At 46.5% G+C, this 27,849-nt stretch overlaps 1 protein-coding gene across 4 annotated transcripts in view; it reads left to right on the top strand.

Annotated features, from left to right (window-relative positions):
* Positions 1–27,123, top strand: part of NRP2 (neuropilin 2) — a 111,519-nt gene extending 84,396 nt beyond the window's left edge. For 2 of the 4 annotated variants that reach the window (XM_031451947.2, XM_010992051.3), the window contains exons 16-17: positions 21,658–21,708; positions 23,826–27,123. In XM_031451947.2, the coding sequence (XP_031307807.1) occupies positions 21,658–21,708; positions 23,826–24,130 (356 nt within the window). In that variant the 3' untranslated portion in view covers positions 24,131–27,123. Of the gene's footprint in view, positions 1–6,371; positions 9,821–21,657; positions 21,709–23,825 lie in introns of those variants that run through there. The other 2 variants (XM_031451949.2, XM_031451948.2) reach the window with 1 other exon arrangement.
* The last annotated feature ends 726 nt before the right edge of the window (positions 27,124–27,849 follow it).

Below are 27,849 nucleotides of genomic sequence, written 5' to 3'. Positions count from 1 at the left end.
AGTCATGGAGAAAAAGAGAAAAGGGACAAGGAGAGAGAATGAATAAGCTGTGTTGTCATGTGATGTTTAAAAAGACTTTTTCTTGTTTTAAACAAAGTAGACTGGGTGTGCATTTTTTTTCCTTTTTTCGTTTTTTTTAAGCACTGGCTATAAACACAGTGCCGTCATGCATCTTTTTCTAGAATTTGAGCTTTAACAAATGAAAATCTGTGCAAAGGAAAGGCAGGGGAAGGAACCGAAAAGTGGTGTAATTAAGGTGATGGATTACTTTTTCTTAACTAATACTTTCGTTTTTCAATAAAAGTAAAAAAGAATAATAAAGAAGCGAGTAAAAATATATAAAGCCCATAATCAGAGTTCTGTAGTTGTTAACCAGGTGGTTATTTTTAGCAGGTCGCAGTAAAAGCAAGAGTTCTTGTTCATGTTAGAAGCTGTTGGCTTTGAACAAAGCAGGAGCAGAGAGACAGTCTGGTACCCTACCCGTTAGAGACCCGTGGAAATCCCAGGCACGGGTGGTAGCTTGAGGGAAGAATTCCGAAGTACTGTGTCTACCACGGATGGATACGAAAAGGAACATCAGTAGCTCCTGTTCACGGCTGTGACCGTGGGTTTTATCTCAGACCAGTTCTGAGGACTGTGGGGCCCGTCTCTGGGTTTCACTCTCTGCAGTCCTCTGTGGTGTTCGTCCAGGTGACACCAGGAGAAAGCGAACATCGCAGGCTGTCTTGTGGGCACAGAGGGGACCCATTTGGGGATAATGACAGGGCTGGCCTGGGTTGACCCTGTACATCAGGTTTTCAGTTCTGATTATTTGGTACCAACTGGCCCACCTTCACCCTTTCCCACCCCTACCTATCTCTCCTTCCATCCCCACCCTCATCCCGATCTCCATCAGCTGTCTCCCCACGGCTTTGCCCACCAGCGTGATGACCCCATCCCAGGGCACATGACCTGGGGTTGGCCTCAAATTCCCTCTCTCTGTGGCTTCCCTTCCTCCCAGGACCCTCTCTACCAGAAGCACTTCTGAGATGCGGTGAGGGTTAAATGGCGTTCCGTAACCCTCTGATGAAAGGCAGAGAAGTATTCCTGAACCCTGCCAGGGCTCCAGCTAGGCAGCTGTGGTGCATGACTCCACCTTGGCACTCTCCCCCTGACGCCCCCAGCTGCCAGATTCGGGCTTGGTGTCGCTGAGCTAGGAAGCCTGGATATGAGACGCGTGTGAACCGCTAACTGCCCGGCTGCCACGGCTAACCTAAGGGGACACCAAGGCATCCTTTGTGAGATTTGCCTCACAGAAGCCTGACACATCCCCTCCACAAGTTTACCACTCATCTGGACAGCTGCCCACGTCAGTTTCTCTAAGGGGAGAGGGACATTTTTTCCTCTGTCCAAGAACAGAAAAGCCTTAGTTGAAAAGAAGGAGCCTAAGTGCCACCATACAGAGAAGTGTCCGAGACTTCAGCATCTGAATTAGGAGGCGTTTTAGACAGATGTGGGGCATCAGCACAGATTCTGCTAACCTAGTGGAAACCTTCCGATGATCTTTCATACGCTGCTTGTAGGGCAAACCGAAGGAGCCGTTTCTCAGGGACATGTTGTGCTTTTACATTCTTCTTCCAAACAGATCGGTGGGCGTGGCCACATTCTTCTATTCTCTTCTGTAAACTCTCCTAGAGGAGCCAGCCTTCTCTTTTGCTTGCTGAATCTCACAAATTAAATAAACCTTTTATCCGAAATGCCCCTTCACCCGGGACTTCACTTTCAACCTACACATAAAAGACTGCTGGCAGCCCAGACCTAAAACACTTCTTATTTGCGATGAGCCTTTTTTTCCCCTTCTGAGAGAGATGATTTACCTCTGGGGTCTTTCGAAACTTTTCGTTTGGAAACCTGGGTGACTCCTCCAGGTCCGGAGGACATTTCATACACTTAGCTGTGGGAGATGCTTTCTCTCTTCAGTGACTCAGTGAGGACTTGACAGAGCCAGTCCTCAGGTTCAGACAGAAGGCAGAGGCAGAAAGGCAGAGAGCTGCTTCCTGCCACAGCCCTTCGTGGTTAGAACAGGGCCCTGCACACGTTTTCTGTAAAAGGACAGATAGTAAATATGTTGGCCTTTAGGACCCTCTGTGTCGCTGGTACTCACCTCTGCCCCTGTAGCACAAAAGCAGCAGGCCATAAGCCATACGTAATGAGCGTGGCTGGCTGTGTTCCAAAATGTGCAGAAACAGGCAGTGAGCCAGATTCGGTTATCTGAGCCTTGAGGCCCAGCACGGGCTGAGGATTTGGTCCACGTGCTTCCGGCTTCCCGTCCTGAGCCTGCTGCTTCCCAGCGGCGTGACCTCCCTAAGAGGGCTCCGGGCCGTCTCTAGGGTTTCACTGTGTGCTGTTCTGCCCTCCTCCTGAACTTTCCTCCAGGGAAACTGGAAGAAAAATCACTTCTTCTCTCAGGTGCTCAGCTCTTCCATCTGAGAGTCCTGAGGAATAAAGATGAGTCACGTGAGGCCAAAGCCCAGCACCCAGGAAGTGTTCCCTCGTTCCAGCTGTAGTCAGGGTCACATTTCCCAATGGCTTGTTAATTCAGTAACCCTATTTGCACAATAGGAATAGGAGGAACCTACCTATGGTGTTATTTTTTCCCCTTGTTTTCCTCCCATGCATGGCTCGTAGAATTTATTATTTCTCAAAATTCAACTTCTCCACCTTCACCTTGCCCCTTTCTCCAGGGAGCTCAGAACTTTTACAGATGGAAGCCTGCTCAATCTTGCAAATACACTTGGAGTTATTGACTATTTAAATGTCTGTTTCTCATTATCTCACACAATGGGAAAATTTTGTGGAGAATTAGAAGGTGGAAATTAATTTAAAAAAAAAAAAGAACAGGAGTTGAAAGCATTTTCCAACTGGAGGGAAAAAAGGTATGTGAGTAAGTGGGGGAAGTTAGAGCAATCAAAGGGGACTTTCATTCAGCACATCATCAGTGCTGGACAAGGTTGAAGTCACCTGTGTTCTTTCTCCCATCCTGGGGGACATGGCCCAGGCTGCTGTGTTGTGAAGCAATGGCCCGGCCATCCCATATGGCTGAGGGGGCAAATGGGGCTAAGATATGGCCACTTACCAACCTGGACACCTGGTGCAGGCAGCATCGGCCCGAGGGGGGCACCTTTTTTGCGATTTGACATAGAGGCACAGTATGAGCTAAGAGAATGTAGCACTTTCCAAGAATAACTATTCTGTGAAGTACCATTAGGCCATCAACATTTTTCCAGGGATTCCGCCAATGTTGGTCCAGCATGCATGCCTCCACTCATCTGTCCACCCATCCATCCATCCATCCATCCACCCACCCAGCTGACGTTCCCTGGATTGCTGCTGTTATCTGGGAGGATGATTTGGAAAGGGATTGACCCCTGTTGACCTATCACCTTCCTTTTCTCTGGCTGGCAAACTACAGCCTCATTAGCATACAGCCCTTGAAGCAGCCACAGAGCCAGATTCCAAACCGGCAGTGCACTGGCCTGTGGGAGTTGAGAATCTTTAGCTCTGGAGAATATTCTAAGAAACTCTGGACCCCAACTGCAGGTCACCAAAAATAGCTTGAGGGGGATGGGAAGATGGCTGTTAGCTGTATCTTCTCTTCTAACTCCCTTAACTTTAAAAGCATAAATTCACATAGTGTGTTTTCTCATTTCTTCAAATATACAGGGAAAATGTTTAAGGAACCAGTATGGTGTCCACCGAATAGCTTTTGTCGCTCAAATTTTCTACACGGCGATCATTTCGGGGGAGGGGAGCACTGGCAGGGAAGGGGAAGAGGGTCCTATACCTAAAGTGGAGTTTGCCTTCCAAAGCAGAGCAGAACTCGAGGCCAGGGGTCTCCCTCTGATTCAGAATATGGAATCCACGTCCTGTGAGCTCTCCTTCCTCCAGCGGCTCCCCTGGAGCATCCTCACACAGTGCCCCACCTTTGTCATAAGCAACACTCTAGGAGTAGCATGAAGGCCCTGGCTCTTTGAGCCCCCAGGGGATGTTTTTAATATTGAAAACCAGCATTTTGGATGAAGGAAAGCAGATCTTTGACCTGAAACTGTGTCGTTGTGGCTGTTTTCTGCCTGGCAAAACTGTGCTTCTGCTCCACAGCCTGCTCAGGTGCTTCGTTGGGGAGCTTGTCCCCATGGGCTCCCCACCTTCCTTTCCCCTCGCGGGTGAGCTGCAGCCTCGTTAGAGAATGGGCCTCACGGTGGAGCCAAATCGAAGGCAGAGGCAGAGCTGAGGATAACCTTCAGGGAGGAACGTGGAGCCCATCCCCGCACACTTTGTTGTTTCTCGTGTGTTCTTCTGAGCCCACATGAAAATCCAACGGCGGGATGGTTGCCAGGCAGCAGATACCCTTGGTGACCTGAATAATGAGTCGACACTAGTTCACTGTGACTGGCAAGCTGGCCATTTCCAGGAGCTGTTCTCAGTGCCTTGCTTTCTCTTTCTCTCTGTTTCTATGCATAATTTTCAATATGGTCACAAAGAGAGAAGAGAGAGGGAGGGAGGGAGCTTTCTCAGCCACAGTAATGAAATTATTAAAAGATGGAGTGGTTTGGGAATAAAGAAACACAGTAGGGGTAATGAAGGAGACAGTGTAGAAAGGGATCCTGGGGTTCTGGGATCCTTTCCACCTCAGGAGCTGTGGATGTGGCTACCCAGGTGACACATGCTTGTCACAATGCCTCCAACGCTGTGGCACTGCTGATGGCCCGATAGGCACCAACGAACCCTGCACCTCAGCAGAAGTGGGCCCCTTAAACTAGAGGAACCAGTGACTGAGAGCCGGGAAGGTGGTCAGGCTCTGAAAGCTCTTCCAAGTAAAATGCTCTCATTTTCCTAGCACTTCTGAGGAGACATCAAAAGGTCTGACTCACCCCTCAGCTATTCCCCAAATCAAAGAGAGGCGCTCTGGTGTTCAGGCTGCAGGAGTCGGCGAATACTGACTCAGAAATAGGGGTCGTCACCTCAGTTCAGTCTTTTCATCAAGAGCATTTAGGGAGCACCTTCGCAGTGCATACCCTGAGGTAGAAACCAGGATGAGAGCAAATCCTTCTGCTTGAGGAGTTCGGGGGTCTCATTAGGGAGGCATGAAAGTATAAATGAGCCTTGTCTACATCTTGGGCAGAGATACACCCACAGAGTGGGACCACTGGTGCACAGAGAGGGTTCCCCACCTGGGATATCCCGTGGATAGAGAGGATGCATCTTTCTGGCCACCACCGCTTGCTGTAAGCAGCTAGGGAGGAATTTTTCATAGGTTAAGCATACATCATTTTTCAGAAGTGAAGATCATGTCCAGTTTTGGCAAGCTCAAAAGCTCCTGGTCCCATCCTGGGCCAGATTCTCCTCTGATGTACATCATTGGGAGAATCAAGTTGTAGCACTGTTTTGCATCAAGTGGGACTCCAGCCAGTCTTCCCCTAGAGTTACCCTGGGCTTCAGTCGACTACATCATCTCCATGGCAACCAGAGGCTGGCCAGTGCATGTAGTTGCCTTCCCAATCCTCCGCTAGCTTCTCTTCCCTCCTCTGTCTTTTCCGTGATTAGAATGATCTCCCTCCCTTTGCTCTCACTTACTCACTCTCGCTCTCACATACCTACTGTCATTTTGTGCCCACATTTTTTGCTTGCAACATTCTTCCAATCAGCTTTTTTAATCTTCCATTGAATTAAAAAAAAAAATGAAGCTGCGTTAGTCATGGCTTGACAGTGGTAATTGACCTGTTTAAACAAGACCAGGCTGATTTCAATGGGCATGGAAGCCTTGGCAAACCAGAGTGGAATTCACCTTCAAGTCTAGCCAGCCTAATTAATTAATACATTGTTTGAGAATGCTGGCTAGCCAGACCAAATACTGTATTTCCACCCATTCAGAGAATCAGTCCTACGGAATCCCAGAAGTCACGTCAGCATCACTTACCTGTGTGTATTCGTGTGTGTGTGTGGTATGTGTGAATCATAATGCTTCTATATGTTATAGAGTAATTATTGTTTAACGGAAAGAAGTTTTGTAATCATGCAGCTCTTGGTTGAATATAATACTTACTGCTTACTTGCTGAATAACTACTGTTCATTTAACCTCTTGGAGCCTCTATTTCCTTATCTGTAAAATGGGTCTGTACCGTACCTACCTCTCATAAGGTTGTAAGTAGGAAATAATGTCGATCACTGAAAAGTGCTTGGAACACACTAAATACGCAGTACCATCTTATTCCGTGTGCCCTTCCCTATCCACTCCAAAGCATGTATGTTTCTTTTCTTTTTTTTTTTAATTAGTTTTTGATTAGTCTGCATGCTCTCAGCCTAGCAACACTCTTCTGTGTCTCTCCACCAGGGGGCACCCTCCTACCAGGGACCGAGCCCACAGTGGACACGGTGCCCGTGCAGCCCATCCCAGCCTACTGGTATTACGTTATGGCCGCCGGGGGCGCCGTGCTGGTGCTGGTCTCCGTCGCGCTGGCCCTGGTACTCCACTACCACCGGTTCCGCTATGCGGCCAAGAAGACTGATCACTCCATCACCTACAAAACCTCCCACTACACCAACGGGGCCCCTCTGGCGGTGGAGCCCACCCTAACCATTAAACTAGAACAAGACCGCAGCTCACACTGCTGAGGGCCGAAGCAAGGACAGCACCCAAAACAAACAAGAAAGACTACAGACACGTTGCCTCGATTTTGCACTTTTTTCTCCTCGCCTAGTCTCTGTGTGAACTCTCAGACACCTCTCTCGGGGCCCAAACCCTGTGCGCTCTTATCCATCCCGACCATTCTCCTTGGGTTCTTTTTTTTTTTTTTTTTCTTTTTGTTGATTCCAAACCAATCAACCCCAACTCTAATGCTGCATCTTGGAATATGAGAAGAGATACTCCCCTAAGCACTTCACAACTCAAGGTTCAGCTGGTTTCCTTCCAGAGACTGGTTCCCTGTTTCTTCCCCTTGCCTTATCCCATCCCTCCTCTCGGTGGGCAGTCCGCCAGGAGACTTGAGGGGAAACCCGGTCTGTGTGTTTGTACATAGTAGACATTTGCGTGTGTGAATCTCTCTGTGTGTGCGTGGATGTGAGAGAGAGACTGGCTCACTGGGGGTCGGGGGGGGAGTGTGTGGGTGTGTTCAGAGAGGGCCCCCTTTAACTCTTGTGTTGCTTCTCCGGGGGGGTACATGTTCCAGAAAATAATATACTGTACTAGTTTTGTTTACTTGGAGAAGAGATTGAAGCTTTTTGTTGCCTTATCTAGCTCTGGCTGGCTTTCTGTTGGCTACCATTGTCATCTCCAGGTACCTAAAAACTCGAGGCCACGTGAAAGGAAACGTGGCTCTCCCATCCCTATCCCCACGCCCAGCCCGCCTGACCCAAGAGAAGGGTTCCCCCAGTGCACTCAGACACGACCCCTTGTCATGTCTCTGGCGTCTTTGAAGTAACAAGGTAACAGCCATTGGGTGCAGGCGGGACTCCTCTCCTTCCAGCCCTGAAGCAAATCTGTCTCATGTGGCCTTATAAAGAGAAGCTCATAATGAATGTTTAGCTTTTATCGGTTAAGTCCAATCTTGGAAGAAGTCATAGAGAAAAACAGATCTGAGACTGATGTAGGAACAGCAGTAGCCTGTTAAGTTGGGAGCAGGAGGAGGTGGAGGAGAACAGGACTGAAACGTTGTCTTTAAAAAAATCTCCTCTCCCCGGGCGTTCTTTGTGCCCTACTTGGGATGGGGTTGAGTATGAAGGTTAAAAAAACATCTTCTTTGGTATTATATTGGTCATTGTAATAGCATTTGTAAAATATGGGGGAAAAGGGATCATTTGCTTTCTTTCCATGGTGTTAATGTGTGCCCGAATCTATAGCCACTAAAATATAAGGCTGTTCACCTGACTTCTTTGAATATTATGAGAAAAATAAAAAGTTACCATATTTTTAAGTGTACCAATGTGCTACCCCTTAGAGCATTCATGGCATCTGGCAAATACGCCCTCATAGGCTGGCCTGGCATTTCCAGATGTTGCTGCATGGTCAGGAGAAGGTATAATGAAGATAAATCCGTTGCTGCCCATTTGTCCTCTCTAAGCAATGCAGGGAGAGGGATGTTAGAGATAAATTGCCTAATGGTACTGTACGAAGGATGGATTCAATAATGAAGTCAATTTCATTAGAAAATGCATGTTTTAACGAGATTCTCAGTGTCCTGGGGCTCAGCCTTGTGGGTGCTTATTTCTTACCTCCTGCTAGGAATCCACTGGGGAAGTATAAGATTCTCTCCAAAGATGGTTGCCTTGGCCGAAAGCCTCCAGGTACCTTCTGAGAACAAAATACTAATGATTTTTTGGGGCTGCTTGGGAGTGAGAGACTTTCAGCATTCTTTCGGCATATCCACATAGGTCTCTCCAACGCACACACACTCACTTTTGCATCTGGTTTGTTTCATCCTGAAAGAACGGTGTTCTCCCACTCTTATTCTATTTCAAAGAGCTACTCTGTCTCAACCACAGCAGCCCTGCCAAGAAAAAAGATGAAAGGCTAGAGCATGAGCTACCTTGAGATTTCAAGAAATGTCTTACCCCAGCTGAAGATGGGGAAGGAAAGATGGGGAAAGGGAGGAGGGGTGGCAGGATACCGTGGATGCCTTGTGATGACTTCCCTGCCAGTCACTAAGGCTTTTTATCTCAAGTATCCATATCCAGTCGTGCGTTTGGCGCCAGACATTCCCTTGAAATGACTGACATCCCAATAGGTGCCCCACGGATGCGTGGTGTCAGGAAATCTCAGCTGGAAAATCCAGTCAGTGTAGCAACTGAGTTATCATATACCCTTGAGGATTTCCCTTCTTTAAAAGAAGAGGACAAGAACTTTGTGAATTTGCTGTATCTTTATCTGATGCCCCATGTGGCATCATCTTTATGTACATGCTGTCGTTGAGAAGATGAGATTGCTCGAATCTTTGTGAATCCCATGATGCAGTTCAGCTAGGGATGTCACGCTTCTCTTTCTCTCTGTGTGTGTGTCTCTCTTTCTCTCTCTCTCCACCCCAGCAATTCTCATAGTATTATCCAGGTACTATGCTAAAAGGGCAGCTCTTCTATAAAATGTCATGCCTTGCAGCTTATAAAGCAAAATTGTGTACTTCATGGAGGGAGAAGAAAAATGGACTGGACAGGTGAATGCATGCATGCATGTGTTTAGAGTTGCTTCTCAGAAGACAAAGGGGTGATAGCAACTATTAAAATATAAATGAATGAATGAATTGAAGGTCTAGCTCAGGCCGGTAAAATTTTTGCCTTAGTGGAGCTTTCATGTTAACAGCTCCAGGTGGGAAACCCTTACCTTTGGGGTAAAAATCCCTTCTGCGATATTACGCTAATAATTGCTATTCCCTAATTGCCAGTGAAGGCAGAAAAAGAAAAAGAAAAAAGAACTGTAGCATTGCCATTGACAAAATGAAATGCTGAAAATAAAGTAAAATTGTCTTTTCCCTTGTCCTACATTTTTGGGATTAAAGCCAGAAGAGGATAGGAAATCCAGTAATATTGCTGAGGTTGATATCCCGTGTTTAAAAAGACCCTGTCTTTAAAAGGAAACTAGCAGGCAAGTAAACACCTAAATAGTCAAAAATTACCAAAGAACAACAAGAAAACGTAAAGATTTTTACTTCCTATTCTTAACCCCTCGCCCTATAACTGTGACATCTCTTGCATCGCTCAGTTGCCTGTGTGTCAAAATAACTTGTGGACGTTGGAAACTCTTTGAAAATGTATTGTGTGGAATGTAATAAAATGATGATATTTTTATACAAACATCTGGGATTTTTTTTTTTTCACCTTTGCTTGTGAGAACAAAGTTGAAATGTAGGCTTTGAACGAACTGGTGTTTCCCAAGTTTACACATCGCCCTGTGAGCCACAGGGCGTGTCTGTGGGAGGCAGGTGGGTTTTCTCCCTGCGGCTGAATGCCAGCTTTTCCTTCTTTTATTTTTATGACTGCTTGTTAGGAGTTTTATCCAATTTGTGCAGCTGAGCCAACTTTTATGATTGGTGTGGGATTTTGCAAAAGTTGCTAAGTGCTAAATTGCTCCATGTGATTCCACAAAATTTCGCTTGATGGCAAATCCCCGGAGATTGGACTTTGCTTTCAAAGGGCCCCTGGGGGAGTGGGAGCAGCGAAGCTGAGTCATGTCCTCAGCGCTGCGGAGACAGCTTCCTTTCAAGAAGAAGTGGCAACATCTTACCCCTTGCCTACCAAATTATTACCTCCATGGGGACGTTGAGCTCCAATTTATGAGCAGTTTCCCAGACAAAACGGGAACTTGTAGCATGTTCAAGGCTCGAAGAGATTCCAGGCTTCATTTCTGGAGCAAATAATGAAGATAATTACATGATTCCTGCAAACCTGGAAATATCATGGTGGAACATTTTATAAAAAGAACATTCTATTAAAAACTTTGAGGAGAGGAACTTGGGAAATTTTACTCAAAAAACCAGATCTTGTTGACAAGTATTTTTCTTTTGCTTCTCTTTCTTGGGTAGTTAGTAATATAGTTATAAAAAATATTTCTATCAGAGGAGGATTGGGGGCAAAAAAAATTTCAGAAAGACAGCCTCTTAGCTGTTCAGTGTTTCTAGATGGTGCTCAGAAAGAGGTTGTGGAAGGATTTTCCACCACCCCCTATTCATGGGTACATTAGAAGCATCCCATCAACCCAGGAGCCTTCCTCAGGGTCTAAGAACCATCCTTAAAGGTCCATGTCCAGGAGACCCTATTTCTGCCAGAGTCCTGCTTTTCTTCCTCACTAGAGGATTCAGGAAGGAGTGCTTTTTACAGCTATAAAACCCGCTCAAGTGATGTTCAAGGAAACAGGCTTCTGGGTTTGCAGGTCTTACAGAAAGCTCTGTCAGTCCAGAAGGCTCAGGATAGATGTCACTACCTGTCCTCTGCAGGAGAATAGAGCAGAATGTCCATGATTAGAGCACTGTTTGTTCCTCTCATGACCAGTGTCATTACCCATTTTGTCTACATAGCATTTGGTTATCCTTAAAGCCATTTGTTCCCATTAGTAAAGGATGAAATGAAAGCTTCTCGGAAGCATTTATTTCAAGCAAAGAGCCAGGCTCAGTCAACATTTTCATGAACTGGCCTGGGGCCAAATATGCCAGAGTGAATTCAATTAGCCATCGCTTGCGCTCCATTAGCATTACTGGTTTTGGAGCCACCTTTGAGAATTTCATCACTGCTTTTCCTGCCTTGCTTCTAATCCCGAGGCTAATTCTACAGGTTCTCTCTCGTCCCCCAAAGAGCAGGACTCTAATCTTAGGCGACAAAACCAGCACTGTTATCAGTATGGTATTTCAGACCTAACCCAAGGATAAGTGGTACATAAACTGTATTTCCATGGATCATAAACACCAGATGTCAAGGCCCAGTATGGCCTGTCTTGGCTCCTGCCTGGCCCTTTATGACGGTTTAAATGTGGGTTCTTGCGGCTGAAGGGAGACCTGCCCTCCTAGCGCAGACCCCTGCAGCCCGGCCAGTCGGCTGTGGCCCGCTGTTGGTTCTCATCACCTCTCTTCGCTGACTCTGCAGTTGTTTTGCACAAACGTTGTGGCCTTTCTGTAATCTTTGATGAAAAGAGCTTCATTTTTAAGTTTTAATTTGTCTGCGTTGTGGGCTCCACGTCTGAGCCAAACTGCAGATCTGGAGGTGCGGCTTGTTTTCTCTCTTTGTGCGCATCACTGGGGCTCCCGCAGCTGTAATTTGCCTTTCATCCACTTCAGTGATGGCCCAAAGAAAACACAAAACAAATCCAACCAGAGGAAAAGGAGGGCCAAGGGGAACACCAGCTGATGGTCTTATAATCAGCAGGGGAAAGATCGCCTTATATAAATAAATTGAAAGCTAGGAATGGTGTAGGATTTTATTAAGACTGACATAGATCAAATGCACTGGAGTTTGTCTAGAGGTTAGATATAATCAGAAACCTGTGCCCTTAGAAGGCATCAGGCCACAGGCCTCAGAGATCGTTTGCACTGTGTGGCATTCTGTTGGGCCCCAAACTTGAGCACAGAAGAGATACAAGAATCTAGGAATTCCCCCAAATTTCCCCCTTTCAGCATGGTTTCTGCATGGCACAATGCAGAATCTCAGTGCTTCAGGGCAAACAGCAGACACCATTCTTGCCCCAAGCCTAGAAGGCAAGAGACCAAGAAATCTTCTCCTCTCCCATGTAAAGTAATTGTTCTTGAGCTTTGCTGTCACTGACCTCCAAACTCCCAATAAAAACTAAAGTCCCACGGGCATTGGACCGAAAAATAGGAAAGGCCATTCAAAGAGTCAGCCACAGATGTGCTGGAGATAGGACTGGGGTTAAGTGGGGAAAACACCAATGCTTAGAGGCTCATGACCAGAGTGGTTATTGATACTGAAGAAGGTCACTGGGGGAAATTTTAGGATGATAACTGGCTAGGTTTCTTCTCTCTCTCTCTCTGTTTTTTTTTTTCTTTTTAATTTACAAGTTATACATGACTACATCCTCAAAAAGTACAAATAATTTTTTTAAGAAACAGAAGTCCATGTCATTGTTAACCAGTCCTACTCTCCTTGCCAGAGGCAACCATGAGAAATTGTTCGAGGTATATATTTGCAGGCCTTGGTTTATACCTTTACAAATAGATATGGCCATGTCTAATGAGGTAGTTTGGTTTGGTTGGAGTTTGGTTTGGTTTTGTGTAAATGGTATCAGCATTTGCTCACTTTGCTGGATAACTTGCTTCTTTTCACTTGACAAAGCCTCAAGGATACTTTGGTGCACACTGACAGGGTACCCCATCCTTTTTGGCTATTGCCTAGCATTCCGTATTGTGTTGACGTACCATAGTTTATTAACTGCTCCCCTACTGGTGGGCATTCAGGTTGTGTCTAGTTTTTCTGACTATGATAAACAGTACGGCAGTGAACATCCTTGAGGTTGCCTCTTTGTGCACGTTTCTCTAGGATAGACTATCTGGGTCAAAGGGTGTGCCTGTTTTGATGTTAATAGATGCTTCAAATGGCTGAGGTTTACCTTTTAAAGTGAACCTGTCTCCATTTGCGAGGGTAACAAACTAGTGGACATCCTGCATTGTATCACCTGCCACGTGCACAAGACACATCTCTGTGACTCTTTTTCTAAAGCAGGTGGAGTGCTTGCAAGAGAAGACTTTGGGCAGTTTTAGCTGAAGGGAATTTTAATCACAGGGCCTTTTTTTCAATGCCAATTTGTGGAGAATGCAGGCCGGTTCGTAAATGGCAGCTCACTGGAGCTGGGGCAGCCGTGGCTCGGGAGTGAATTCTGTCCCTGGGTTTCACAGGCAGAGCCCTGTTCTCCATGATTAATGAGTTCCACTTGGTTTCTTCAAGGAGTGACTATGCTGTGCCTTGCTGTTATTTATTTATGTCTTCTACTAAAAAATTCATGTAAAAAACATCCTTTAAGGTCAGTGCACAGTATTGTGCTGCAGACTAAAATATTCCAGCAGCCACAAGTAGGCCCACGTGCCAACAGAAAGTCTTCAATGGTTGGGGCCTTGAGCCCGAGGTCCCCATGATGGCCCTGCAAGGAGCAGTCCTGCCTGGTTGAAAGGAGGCATCCAGCTTCCTTCCAAAGGGGTTTGGGGCTAATGTGACCCAAGGAAAGGTACTAGGAAATGAGGTGGTTTTCCAGGGGGCAGTTTCAGTGTGCAGGCAGAGCTGCTAGCCCCAAGTGGCTCTAGCAAGGCATGGCAAGTGGAAGAGAAGCCAAAGGACCCATTTGTTCAAACACCATTTCTCCCCTGATTTCTGCTGTGTGCTATGACCACGGGGTCATGTCATAGTAATGTGACTTTGACTCTGAGCACAGTGGATGGGGCGGACAACCATATATGGGCTTTGCAAGCTTTCTCTGACCTGCCAAAGATCCAGGCCTGCCGCCTCTGGGGCATGAGGCTTGGGTTTCACTCTTGATGGCTCAGGGAAAAAAAAACAGCAGGAGAGTGAGGTGTAGGTGAACTAGAGTTATGTCAGCACACACACACAGAAGCTTTGTTTAGTCTTCTATGTGTAATTGTGCAAAACTGAACCCTTGAAATATCATTAACTGACATACCTGAAGGCAAAGGCTCTGGTGGAGAATGGGCGTGGGGGTATACACGTCTTGGCTTTCCACCACAGCAGGTCCTTTCTCAGGCAGCAGGACTCTTCAGCTGGAGGCTGGCCTGGAGTTCTCTGTAACCTGCTAGAGAGCGGCCCACCCCAGGAATGAAGGGGTGCGGACAAAGGCCTGAGCCCGAGGTGGCCTTGACCGAAGTCCCATCGTCAGTCGGCCTGCTGGGGGCTCGTTTTAGCACAGTCTGTTCAGCATCTTTCCCTCCCTCTGCATCTCTCTTCTGCCACCAAGGGGCAGGGAGACAGGGCACAAAGACCCTGGGGGCCTGCGCGGCCTTCGGCATTGCTTCTCCAGGGCAGCTCCGCCAGCTGCTGCTGGGGTGGGGAGGCAGTCCGTGGGGCCTAGGCGGGGCCCAGCGTGGGTTGTCAGAGGAGCCCCCGAGATGCCTCTTCAGCCTCAGCTACAGACCAAGGGTGTGAGCTCAATAACACCGTCCACAGGAAGCCCCGGCCCTTTGGCGCCACCATCTCTTTCTGGCTCTGAACTCCTGATAGGGTCACCGCCCCTTCTCTTCCCTATGGAGGACCTGCTCCACCTGTCCGCCTTTGTGTCAGGTGTCGTTCATCTTCAGCCTCCACCCTCCCCTTCCAGGACCTTCCCCCCTCTCTCAGTGGCCCCTTTCTTCTCCTCTGGCATCCTTACCCCTTCTCTGCCTCCCTCCACCAAGGCCCACCGCAAGGAAAGTGTGTCAGATTCCCGACACGAAGGCTTAATTGCTTACTTCCTGCAAGTAGTTGCATTTTTACAAGAGACCAAACCTAAATTCGGAGGAATTATTCTCCTATGTTTATAACCACCATTCTCCGTCACCAGCAAGCTTAGGGGGGAAATCATCTCTTGAATGAGCAGAGAGTTTCCTTTTTGGAACCCCTAAAATCTTATTATAAGGTTGTGGATCCTTGTCTTCAGAAGAGCCCAGCTTTTAAGTACAGCAAACTCTCTTGGTGAGATATATGTGTATAGAGAGGGGTTTTTTCCCCCCAAAACCAACAAAACAGAGGGCAATCTTTAAGAAGATACTGTTTTTCACACTGTTAGTGGCTGCAGGTTTGTTTCTTCTCCTCCATCCTTCGACTTGTCCCAAGTTCTACCAAACCTCTCCATCTGAGTGGTGTTTCCTTTATGCACACTTCTTGAACCTTGGGACTGGACGAGAGGAGAAATGTTAAAGCTTATAGAAGAACTCCTTGAAATGTGAAGATAGAAGACTTTTCCTAACATCTCAAGAAAAAATTTGAATGCAATGAGGGAGGGGGACACTTTTTTCCTGAAATTTTCTGTCTTTTTCCCACCTTCATACCCTAAGAGTAGGTAGCCAACAAAAGAAGAGCCTATTTCTTGTTAACATAGCCACTTATAGTAATGGGGAATAGCTCTGATTTTTCAAAGACGTAGAGCAAAGAAGAGAGTCCAGAATTTTCCCCCATTAGCATTGCTGGGTTCTTCCAGCCTACACAATCATGCAGCCTGTGTTTACAGCTAAACATGTCTCTGGCTGCATTTTTCTTGTTTTCATGCCATTGTTGGGGCTCCGTGGAGCCGTTCTGGCCTCAGCTGCTCCTCCGCCTCCACACTTGAAAGTATTATTAGGTCATTTCACAGCCTTCTTGTCGCAGTTGGTATTTCCAACCCCTTTTAGTGTTTCCTCGTGATTATTCAACTAAAAGTAATAGAAAATCATGTTCAAACTCTTCTGCTATCACAAATCCAAGCCCCCTTTTCTTTTCCAGCTGGAAACCATTTGAAAACGCCAGAAGAATATTTTTTCCCATGACTTTGCATAGATTTGGCTAAAGCTCAAGAGATAAAAACCTATGATAGAGGATCTTCTGGTGGCGTTTCTAAACCCAGTCCAACCCCAGCATGGGATGAAGGGCTCTCAAGTAGCCTGACTCGAACAGAGGAGCTTTGGCAAGGTTTCACACTACATCTGAACTTTTGGCTCCTTGTAGCAATTGGGGATGAACAAACTGAATTAGGGAAATTAAGTGTGGTGGGGAGTGAGAACCTTCAGCCAATACTACAGATTAAACCAAATTAAACACTTTGAAGGGCCGAGAAACATCTCCTAGTCCTTCATGAATTCTCATTTATTTACACCACAGTGTTGCATTTCCTGCTGAGATCCAAACAAAATGGCTGAGAGAATTTTCTGAAGGCTACGCCCATCTGAACGGTCCAGTGATTTAGCTGTCTCAGGGGGTTTGGGAACTTGGAATCCAACTCAACAAGGGCTCTCAGTGGCCAAGAGCTAATCCCCAATAAATCACAGCCCCAGACAAGGTGTGGAAAATGTGGCTGACTCTCAGTTCTACTACCGATCTTTTCAATGACTTACTGCAGTTTCTGCCTTGCTTCCTCTTTAAAGTGGAAGCGATGACACCTGGTACCTGTGAAAATGAATGATCGCCATGATTTCCTGTATAAGAGTCTCTTCAGTGCTTGCTTTAAAGGCTGGTTGCAGTTTGGTGGGCGAAGGGGCTTCTCACAAGGTTTTATCAGCCCTGACTTGGCTAAGGTGAAGGCTTAAAACTTGGGGCACAACTTACTCACTCTGTCAGCTCCTCACTTGCCTGTTAGCAGGACTGGTTCCCAAGCCAAAAGAGCAAGTATTGAAAATATGGAACCTCATGGCTTCCCCTTACTTGTCCTTTGCATGGTCTTCTTTTTCTACACATACCTTAAGATGGATGCCTTCAGGACATGACCACGTCCTGAAGAGGGCAGACCCGGGGTGAAGACTGGGGCAGGGAGCTCTTTTCTGTTGAAGTCTCCTTGTCTACTTCAGTCAGCAGCCCTCTTCAGAGAACCCTCATCAGAAAGACCCTCAGGGTTTTCTCCTTTTCTTCCTGTAAAGATGGTAGAATTCTCGACCAGGGAAGAACAGCTGTGCTGACCTGACAGAGGGGCAAACAGAGACTCCAGGAGGTCAGTGACTCAGCCAGGCTCTGATACCTGGGTGGAGGGGCAGAGCTCTGCCGAGAAGGAGGCAGCCTGCTCCTAGGGCAGTGCTCCTCCATATCCCCTGCTGCTCCCCTTCCAGGACTGTCCTGAGAGTGTCTCTGCTCCACGTTCCAGACCCACGGGGAGAAACGTAGCTCCTTAGAGTAGGTTCAGTTTGTGACTGGGTATGGCTGTTCACCATTCATGCTGTAGTGTTGCAATTTACTGCCAAGGATGCTAAGGAGTATTCTCCTCTTCCAGGGTGGCGGGAGGTCCTAGACAGTCCAGGGAATGTTTTAATATCTAGCCACCTCGGGTCTTTTGCTCTGGAAAATCAGGATGATAGGAATAGGTGAGACTTTGAATCACTCTTCACTGGGTACCTGACCCAACTCTTGGTGATGCTAAGAGAAGGAAACTGGGGGACCTGAGGGGACCTAAGGAAACAAGGGGACCGTTCAGCCTGAGATGAAATGTCAATGTGAAAATGACCAGGTTTGGTTAAATTGGGGTTTTTTGTTTATTTGTAAAATAGTGGCTACTCTGCTCACTCAATTACTCAAATTCTGTTAAACCCCATTTCAGGCACTCCTGAGTCCTTCCTCCTCTCACAAGGCTGGTCTGCAGCAGCTGGTGGTGGGAGGTGGGCAGAGACCTGCTCTCCTGCAGGGAAATACAGACTGGAAGACTTGTGATTGGGCAATCTCTTTGAATTCCTCAGTGGATCTGATAAAAATGAATTCAAGCCCCAAACCAAGAGAGCAGTGTATGAGTAAAAAGGCTCAGGTACCATGTTTGAAACCATCCCTATCCTTCAGATAGATAAAGGAGCCAGGACTCCCCATCCCCACCTCCTGCCCTTGCATCAGCCTCAATTCCACAGCCCCCTCCTCACTCCCACATTTTTCCTCCTGGCAGCATCCCAGTCCCATTTGCCCAACCCCTACCCTGGACTCAGCCATCACTTCGAGTTCCTCCAGTAACATCCTACTGTCTTTTATGCTATCTTGGCATGGGCGAGTCTTTGCTTCTGAACCACACTGAAGGGCCTTAATTATAGACACCTGGACCCATACATCTTCATTTCCTGAAGTCCTCTGCATGGTTCCAGGGCATGTAGGAAACCCTCTTAATAAGTGAAGGTTGGTGGTTGATTGGTTGGTTAGTGGGTGAATGAAGACTGCCCTTTGAAGAACAATGCAAATCAGCCTTCCCTCTCCGGGTGCCTACCACAGGAAACATGAAGCCCCAAATCTCAGGTCACTATGCCTTTACATTCATGAGATATCTCCGCGAGTTCCCATCGAAGTGGTGAGCCAACAACGCAGGCAAACAGCCAGAGAACGTGTACCTGCCCACCGGCGTCAACACAAGGCAGACTCTTTGTTCTGCTGGAGTGGGGCGGTGGTGAGACAGGATAGTTGCACTGCTTGCCCACCCCCAGAATTTGAGGGAGTTGAGGGGAAAGGGTCTCCTCTAACCTTAATACAGTGCTGAGGGTCAGAATTCAGGTTTTGGAATCAGGATGGCCGGAGACTGAATCCACACAGGGGCCAGAAGGAAATAGGGTCACATGAGCACAAAGGTTGAAAGTGGAAGTCGTGTGGGTGGTAAGTTCCATTCCTGACCTGTGTTCTCCTAAAGGTGTGGCCTGTTCCAGTCTCCCCCATCCGTCTCACACAAACATACCACCCACTGAAATAGAGTCCTGGAGGGTCCTTTCCGAGTTTTAACTTATTAAAAAAAATTAATTCCAGGTCCCTGGTCTCCACATTCTTTGCCACCTGCCTCACTTCCCCAGCTGGGTCTCCATCCTCCCCTCTCCCTTCCCTTCCCCCTCCCTTTCTTCCTTGAACGACAGGGACCCAGTGGACCCCCACACTCCCTGCCAGCATCCTGTGGAAACCGGCTGAAGTTTACCTCCCGGGCTCAACAAAAAAGTAAAGTGGCTCATGAAGGGCAAAGAGGGTTTTGAGAAAGAAAGCTCTTCATCAAACACAGATATCAAGAATATCAGCAAGGGGACTAGAGAAAATTGCTATCAAAGTAAATTGCTTTTTGTACAAACGTTCCCTTTACTGGGGTTTTCCCCAGGGTGTCATTCTTTCTTTAAGGCTTCATGAACAGATGCGCTTTTGAAAATGTTGATTAACTTATCCTTTTCTCGACCCCTTCCCACTCACCCAAACTCCTGCGAGTGGTGATTATGCAAAAAGCCAAGTCAAGTCTCTAAAGGGTTCTTCACCTGAAGTAGCCTTTGATCTTCCAGGTGCAGGAATCTCAGCCACATCTGGGCAATTACTTTCATAGAACCTTTAAAATGGACCCGTTCTTGGGAGGTCATCTCATCCAGTCCTCTGCCTGCAGAGACAAGAGGCCATGATGTCCGGGGACAAAATGTTCTCATCGTCATTACCATCCTTTTACCCTTTTTCTTCCAAGATCAATGCCACATCCACTCCTTTCCAGCCTGTGATCAATGGCATCCTAAAGACTTCTTCCCTGAGGGTATGAGATGGAGCAAGATGCCATTCTAGCCTCCAAGACTTTGTCACATCCTTGGCAGAGGCTGAATCCCTAAAAGCAAGAACAGGATTTGGCCCAAAAGTCACTGGCAGGAGCCCCGCAGTTTTCGTCCTGGGCTGATTCACATAGTCTCATCCAGTGTGCTGCGTCCTTTAACTGTGAAGGTGTTAAGACATATGAGCAGCCCATCAAAATGATTAATTGTTGGAAAGGTGATGGCTTTCTTCCATGTTTGTTTTATCATAAGGTTAAAATAAAAGGCTTTGGGTTGATTTCCACAAGCCCGATTGGATCCCTATGACAGACAACACTGCCTCTTGTTGCTTCTTGTTCACAGCCTGCATGGTAGAGGCCTGGGGAGCAATGCAGGGGATGGGCATTGAGGTGGGGAGGCTGGTGTGGCCTGCGGGTGCCGGCTGCTGTGCTATAAACATGCCAGGGACAGGCTGGCTGTGTGGAGGAGGGGTGCCGCACGGCATCCATCCTTTCAACTGGGGTCTTGGCAAAGTTATTTTCTGCATCCCTTACTGGTGACCAAGAGTGTAAGAATGGGCTTTTAGCTCTTTGGCCAGGAATGAGGAAGACTTCTTTTTTTTTTTTTTTAACTTTTTTTATTGATTTATAATCATTTTACAATGTTGTGTCAAATTCCAGTGTAGAGCACAATTTTTCAGTTATACATGAACATATATATATTCATTGTCACATTCCTTTCTCTGTGAGCTACCATAAGATCTTGTATATATTTCCCTGTGCTACAGAGGAAGACTTCTAACATGATGAAAACCACTGCCTCCAGAAAAAGACTGAAATTCAAGTGTGGCAGTGATAGATCGAGCCTCAGTTCAGGTCATGGTCAAGTAGCTCTTCCCGGAGATGTTGTGCCAATGAGGGAGAAGTTCAGGCTGGTCTGAAATTCTTTTTTTCTCTCTTGTGTAATCTTTTAGCCATTTGGGAGTTTGGGTTTGTTTTAAGGCTTGATTTTTGGGTATCAGTTTATAGTGTTGACATCAAAGTAGTTCACCTGACTTTGGGTTGAATGAAATTCCTAAAGGGCCACATATGTTCACCGGGACCATCTTGAGCTCCCAGCCAGGACAGGCATCACTAACTTGTGAGGTAGGAAAAAATGACAAGACCCCACTCTTTATATTTGATTCTCTTTTTTAATGTTTTACCATTTTAGACAGGTAATTTCCATTGGCTCTGATTTCTATAAGATGGACAGCATAGTGAATAGAAACCTGGATTACCCCTCCCCCAAAAAAATTATCATAAAAAAAGAAGAAGTTAGACAGTGATAATACTGAAGAAAAATTCAGAGTGAATTAACTTTTCTCTGTTCAAGCCTGGGCTAGTCAGACTGGATGCTCATGTTTGATCTATTCTAAACAGTGAAGAAAGCCAACGGGAAAAACAGAATAGGAAGGAAAGAGAAGAGACCTTAGCACGGATATGTGGAGGTGGACAGGCATTTTAACGTTCTTTCCAGTTCTGCTGTTACATTAAAACATACAATGATGAAACCTGACTTCCTTAAATACCATCCATTTATTTGAAACCCAAAGGAGAAGGACTCTTGTACTTTGTGTCCACACAGATGCATGCATCTGAGGAGGGCAGGATGTTATACTGAAAGAACTCGCAGTCCTGGCAACTGACTGGGCGTGAGAGGCTGTTGAAGTTCCCTTCGATAAAATTCAGACCTATATTGATAATAAACAACAGTCATTATAAAGACACAAGTGAGAGTTTACTCGGCACTAAAGATCTTTCTTATTGTTTCTGTTCTTCTGGTTGCTGTTGCAAATAAAGACCAATTATTTGAAGGGAAAAGTCTCTAGGAATGTACATACTAAATGATCCAGAAGATTCTTTAGCTGCCCACGATGCTGGGAGTCATTCTCAGAAAGGTTGCATCTCTGTCTTTTAGCCATGGCATAGAATTTGTTATAACTCAACTTTTATGTTTTCTTTTTCCTTACAGTGGACATCCCAGAAATACACGGGAGAGAAGGCTACGAGGATGAAATTGATGGTGAGCTTTGCTGTGATTTAGCAGATAATCAGGAAATTTGAGTCTGGCTATAAAGACATCAACAAAAATAATGCACAGGGTATTGGAGGGCCAGAATTTAGAACTATCAGTCAGAAATACAAGTGACAAGAATCCAGAGAGGAAAGAAGAAACCATCAATTGCTCTGTCAAGGTCAAATTTAGAGATTTAGAAATTTATTGAGTTCCCTCTGCCTAATCTGAAACAGGTCTCCCACTTTGGGCAACTTTTGACACTGATGGACTTCAAATCTGAATAAACCCTTTTGAAGTGAAAGTCAGGCTCCTCTATACATGTCACTGCTCGAACCCACTGACCTCCTCCCCAAAAGGGCTGGGTGAATGAGCGTAACCGTGAATATTCCCTCAGGCTGCTGTGGTTTCCAGGCTCCTGGCTTGCAAGGACCTTCTTCACACTACCCAAGACTCCAAGCTGGGGCTTGTTGCAGGATTTAGGTTTCTCGTCCACACTGCCCACCCTGTATTTTCATATTTATTCCAGGCTCTATTTTCCCACTTCAAATTCCCGTACTTCAAGAGACTGAAGTGGGAGTCCCTACTAGGGGGCCCACTGAGCAAACATGCAGATGTAATTTCTTCCCTGGACTCAGAGCAGCCCGGGTCTCTCTGGGTGTCCCTGAGTGCCGGAGCTGATCTCCAAGAGAGATCACCAAGGTTCCCCTCAAAGAACAGCTTTAGACCAAGATTGATGTGTTTGAGAAGAGCAGTTTATAGAGCAGCTGCTTTTAACCTGACCTTAATCAAACACTTCAAGTGTAGTTATAGAAACAGAGCGACGAACCCAAACAGCACCTTGTTAACTGGATGCAGGCACTCCCCGCCAAGCCCGGTCTAACGCTCCTTTTATGGGCAGAGCTGCCTGCACACACGGCCCCCACAGAGAGGCGGCGATAGATGGAGCGGCAGAAGCCCTGGGAGGGGGCAGAAAGAGTCTTAAAGCCTCAGTTTCCTCATCTAGTTTTAAATTTTATATTATCACCCTGCCTTCTTCATGGGATTGTTAGGAAATCCCATAAAATCAGACATGGGTGTGGCCGTGCCTTGGCCACACCATAGAAATATAATTGTATTAGTTTGCTGGGGCTGCGTAACAAAGTACCAGGGACTGGGTGGTTTAGACAACAGACTTTTATTTTCTCCTGTTCTGGAGGCTGGAAGTCCAAGATCAAGGTGTCAACAGAGTTGGTTCCTTCTGAGGGCCGGGAGGGAAAGATCTGTCCCAAGCCTTTCTCCTTGGCTTGTAGACGGTCTTCTCCATGTCTGCGTGGCATTCTCCTACCTGTGTCTGTCTTTCAGTTTCCCCTTTTTAATAAAGACACCAGTCATGCTGGATGAGGGCCCACCCTGAGGAACTCATTTTAACTTGTTTACCTCCAAAAAGACCTGATCTCCAAATAGGGTCACATTCTGAGGTGCTAGGGGTTAGAATTCAATACCTGAGTCAGGGGTGGGGAGGGAACATACTTCAGTCCAGAGCAGTGAGGTAAGATTTATACCAAGTGAAGTCTAGTGGCTCAAAAATAATCTGCTGCTTGGAGGGCTAGGAGCGCTAAATTGGGAAATTCATCACATCAAAATAGTCTCAGCCTGTCCTTTGATTTAACCTAAAGCAGCTGGAAGTGAGGGGTGAGGAGGCAAAGAAAGAAGGGTGCCCGGAACACAAAGCCATCCTAGGTGCTTCAAAGGCACCCTGAAGTTTCTGTGAAAATCTGAGCTTACCTGATATGAATCAAATGATTTATATATTAAATATTTAGACTATGCTTACATTGTGCTGGACACCAAGCACTTTACAAATATTAATTCATTTAAACTGCCTAACAACCGGTAATGTAGACTTTATCAGTATCCTCATTTCACAGATGAGAGAACTGAGGCAAAGAGAAGTTAAGTAACTTACCCAAGGTTACACAGCTAGGGATGAGGCAAGGCTGGGCTCTGAAGCCAGGCGGCGTAGTTCCAGAGGCCTACTGCTTAGCCCTGGGCTCTGAAGGACATCTGAACTGGGCTGGGGAGCCTACATTACTTCACCCCGAAGGAAGCAGTGTCTGCAATCTGTCGCGTCCTTTATGTCCTAGATGACTACGAGGTAGACTGGAGCAACTCTTCTTCCCCAACCTCTGGGTCTGGTGCCCCTCTGGCCGACAAAGAAAAGAGCTGGCTCTACACGCTTGACCCCATCCTCATCACCATCATTGCCATGAGCTCGCTGGGCGTGCTGCTGGGGGCCACATGCGCGGGGCTTCTGCTCTACTGCACCTGCTCCTACTCGGGCCTGAGCTCCCGCAGCTGCACCACGCTGGAGAACTACAACTTCGAGCTTTACGATGGCCTCAAGCACAAGGTCAAGATGAACCACCAGAAGTGCTGCTCGGAGGCCTGACGCACTGCACCCAAGTCACATCTGACATTTCATTCCAGCAAGAGGGGCTAGTGAAGATTACCGTGGGTTTTTTGTTGTTGTTGTTTTTTGTTTTGTTTTTCCCTTTGGAAACTGAATGCCATAATCTCGATCAAACCGATCCAGAATACCGAAGGTGTGGACAGAACAGACAGGCGAGTCGAGGGAGGAGGGCAGATGCAGCCCTGCGGGGGGTTATGACCCACCTAGGACCACGTGGCTGAGTCGTTGCTGGGACAAAGACGGGAGCTCATCTCTTTGGGGTCACAGTTCTCTTTTGTTTGTGACTTTGTTATTATTACATTTTATTTCTTTGGTCTGTGAGCAACTCAAAGAAGAGAATGATCTTTCCAGTACAGAGCAGTGATCAATATTCTCCACTTTCTCTTTCTAATCAACATTTGGAAAGCAAAGGGTCTTTTCAGACTTTCCATCTTTGGAAGAAAAAAACTCCACCCAAAAGCCGTCCAGTTTATCCTGTCCTCTGATCGTCGTGTGACTTATGGGATTTGCGGGCTGTGGGTCCCGCCAGCCAACTTGACAAGCTGCCGTTTCCAGTCCCAGCATTTCAGTAGGATGTTGTTGCCTTTAACTTTTTTTATCCAGGGGAAAATTGCCATTTTAGGGTCAGCACGAATAGCTCTTTCTTACATGCAATGTAAAACAAACCAGAAAGGAAACTTCACACGTCAGAATCCATAGGAGCGCCTCCACATAAGAAGCGGACAAGCCTTAACGTGCTTTGTGAATAGAAGCCATTCGTTCGATCTAGAATTTGTGGCTGTGAGGCTACTTTGTGGGGCCTCCGGTGGTGGTTTGGCTTTTTCTTTTCCCTCCTCCTTGTTCCTCTAAAACATACACGTACACACATGCACACACACACACGTATCAGGTCTCCAAGCCCCAGGAAACGACATTGTTTGACAGTCTCTGAAATGGGGCTGGGGAAATACAGGCTATTAGTATGTTTTCTCCATCAATGAGACTAACTGGTGACCACTGGACCAGGAGAATGGTGGAGACAGAAAAAGAAGTCCATCCTCTGTAATCATGTGATCAGGATCACATGATCATGAGCAGACTATAAGAGACATTCTGAGAAATTACTCTCTCTGATGGGCTAGAAAACACTGACTTCTTCTTAGGGTTCCAGCCTCCTTGTCAGCCTTTCAGAAGCATCAGAGCTAGGATGTATGTGAGCTGATTCTAACCAGAAGTCTGCAAGCACTAGGGACCAAAATGCTAACACTGCTTCAACCTCAGAGAGACCTATGTTGTCACACACACACACACACACACACACACACACACACACACACCCCAATTTATGTATTTTTTTATTAAGTGCCTTGGAAAAAATGAAGAAAAAGATGTATTTTCCTTCTATGTAGAAATCAGTGACTATCATACAAGTTAAGGCGTTCCTCTTCCCTAACCCCACAGTTCCACGTCCAGTTGCCCCCTCACCGCTGATCGTACTAATGGAGTAAAGCCCTGCCACCCAGTGGTCGTCCTCGCCCAACACGACTCTCAACTACTGTGGAAGGGGAGGCCTTAGGACTATCATGAAACTGTGTGAAGGAGATTGTCCGTGTCCAGATCCAAATCTTGATTTTACAGTGACACCCAAGGATTGCCTGTGTGCTGGAAATACACTGGGAACCTGACCGGTATGCCCAGCCTGTGCTTATCAGTGGTAAGCTGTCAGGCCATTTTTGCTGCTATGGTCACCCATAATTTCATTTGTCTCAGACCCAGGTGAAAGGGGAGGGGTGAATGGGACTGGTCGGTTCCTTAAAACGTTAACTTATGGAAATGCTAGTTCAAGTGGTAATGTCACAGTGTTTTGTATGCAGAGAGGGAGAGTTCATACTGACAGCTATTTATTCACATGTGTGTATGTCTTTGCCCACCTTTGAGTTCTCTGTAGCTACTGTGTATGTGAATGGTCACGTGGGACTCAGTGGTGTTGTGACTTTGACCTAGGGCCCGAGTGTCACTGCTGATCTCGGCACTCGTTGGCACAGTGGTAGTTAGAGGTGAAAAGCAAAGCTGTCAAGCCCAAAGGCTTAGCTTCAGGCCCCCCTGAGCTGGGCATGCAGCAGAAGCAAGTTCTTAATTAACCCATCTTCCTCTTCGCCTTCCCGTGTAGCTCAGTGTTCAGGAAGCTAGCAAGTCCAAGGGTTTCCAGAGTTCGCCTGCAGAAAAAGAGAGTTCAAAAGCTGACACTTGGGGTCCTGGCTTTCTCATGTCCCATGGGCTATTTTACCACTCCCCAAAGACCAGCCCTGCCTCCGGCTTGCAGTTCACCTCTAAGTTACATACAACTCAACCTGCATCCCTTTAACAGTCCTGTATCCCTGGTCACCACTGGTTGGTTTGAGGCCCTGAGTAGGCTCGGACTGCTGAACAAAAGCAGGCCATCCAGGGCTACATGTAGATACCTCACCAGCACTGGAGGCTGGTCTGCTGTAAGAAAGACAGAGGGGTCCAATTATAACCTAGCCAGGGGACACCCCAATGCATTTGTTATCTGTAGGTAGGCTAGCTGACCCGTCTCCTTGAGTCATTCCCTTTGGGAAACCCAACTCACAGTATTGATCTCCGTTTTTGCCTTGTAATGAATGACACATTACCTCCACGCTCTCCTGGGCTACGCAGTCAACAACGGCCCCAGGGCTGCTTCCTCTCTTAGGTGGGGATGGGGAGTGGACAGGGATATGGGTCCAAGGAATGAGCATGAATGGCGAGAAAACAAGGGAAGAAGTTAAACTGTCAAGCAAAAGGTTAACGTTTCCAAGGTTTTCAGTTAAAGGTATTTGACCATTCGCTGGCTGAGCCAGATCAAGGGAACTTGAGAGCTTTTACTGTGATTCTTCAATGTAAAAAATAAACAACAATGTCAAACTGTGTTTATATGATTTGTATAAAGCCTTTTTAAGATTACTATTTAAATAAACATTATACCAGAGATATTTTTCTGCATGTTCTTTGTTGGAGACAAAGAGACTTGGGTTCAGGGTGACCAGATCATCCCAGTTTGCCTGAGACGTACCTGGGTTTTAGCACTGAAAGTCTCGTGTCCCGGGAAACTCTTCAATCCCAGCCAAATCAAGATGATTGGTCATTTTCTTGGGACAATGTTTCTCGACACTTTTATGTGAAGTTAGTAGGTAGACCAGCTAGCTGGCTTTTTAATGAAAATATGATGGGATGGGTAATGGGCTACCTGGCATCTATGGAATCAAAAATTCTGGGAGGAGGGCCTAGGGATTTGCATTTTAACAAGCCCTTCTGGGGGGTTCCAATGCACTTTCAAGTTTCAGAACCTCCTGTCTCAGAGAAAGGCAAAGTAGCCTGGCTTCCCAAAGTGATTAGGGATTTTTCACCTGTAGGTTATTGGATTCAAGACAAACTAGACTTTGGCTAGAGAAAGCTAAAGGAGGTCAAGGACATTCCTAAATAGCACAAATTTCCAGGGAAGGAGGAAGGAAAACCCTTACTATGAACTTCCTCCCCACCTCCCTGCACCACGACACACACGCAAATGAGAAACTTGAAGCTGTGAATTGGAGCTGAATTTGCCCCAATCCTGAATCTCTGTTCGCATTTGGTTCAGTTTTATCCAAGAAATGTTTTTTAGCACGTCCTGATTTTGTAAGCTCTTGGAGATTATGCTCCAGTGAAGTGAATGGAAAGCA

The sequence above is a fragment of the Camelus dromedarius genome, chromosome 4 (assembly GCF_036321535.1).
Source record: "Camelus dromedarius isolate mCamDro1 chromosome 4, mCamDro1.pat, whole genome shotgun sequence".
Taxonomy (NCBI): Eukaryota; Metazoa; Chordata; class Mammalia; order Artiodactyla; family Camelidae; genus Camelus; species Camelus dromedarius.
The sequence above is the reverse complement of the archived record's forward strand: the minus strand, read 5'-3'. Positions and strand labels throughout refer to the sequence as shown.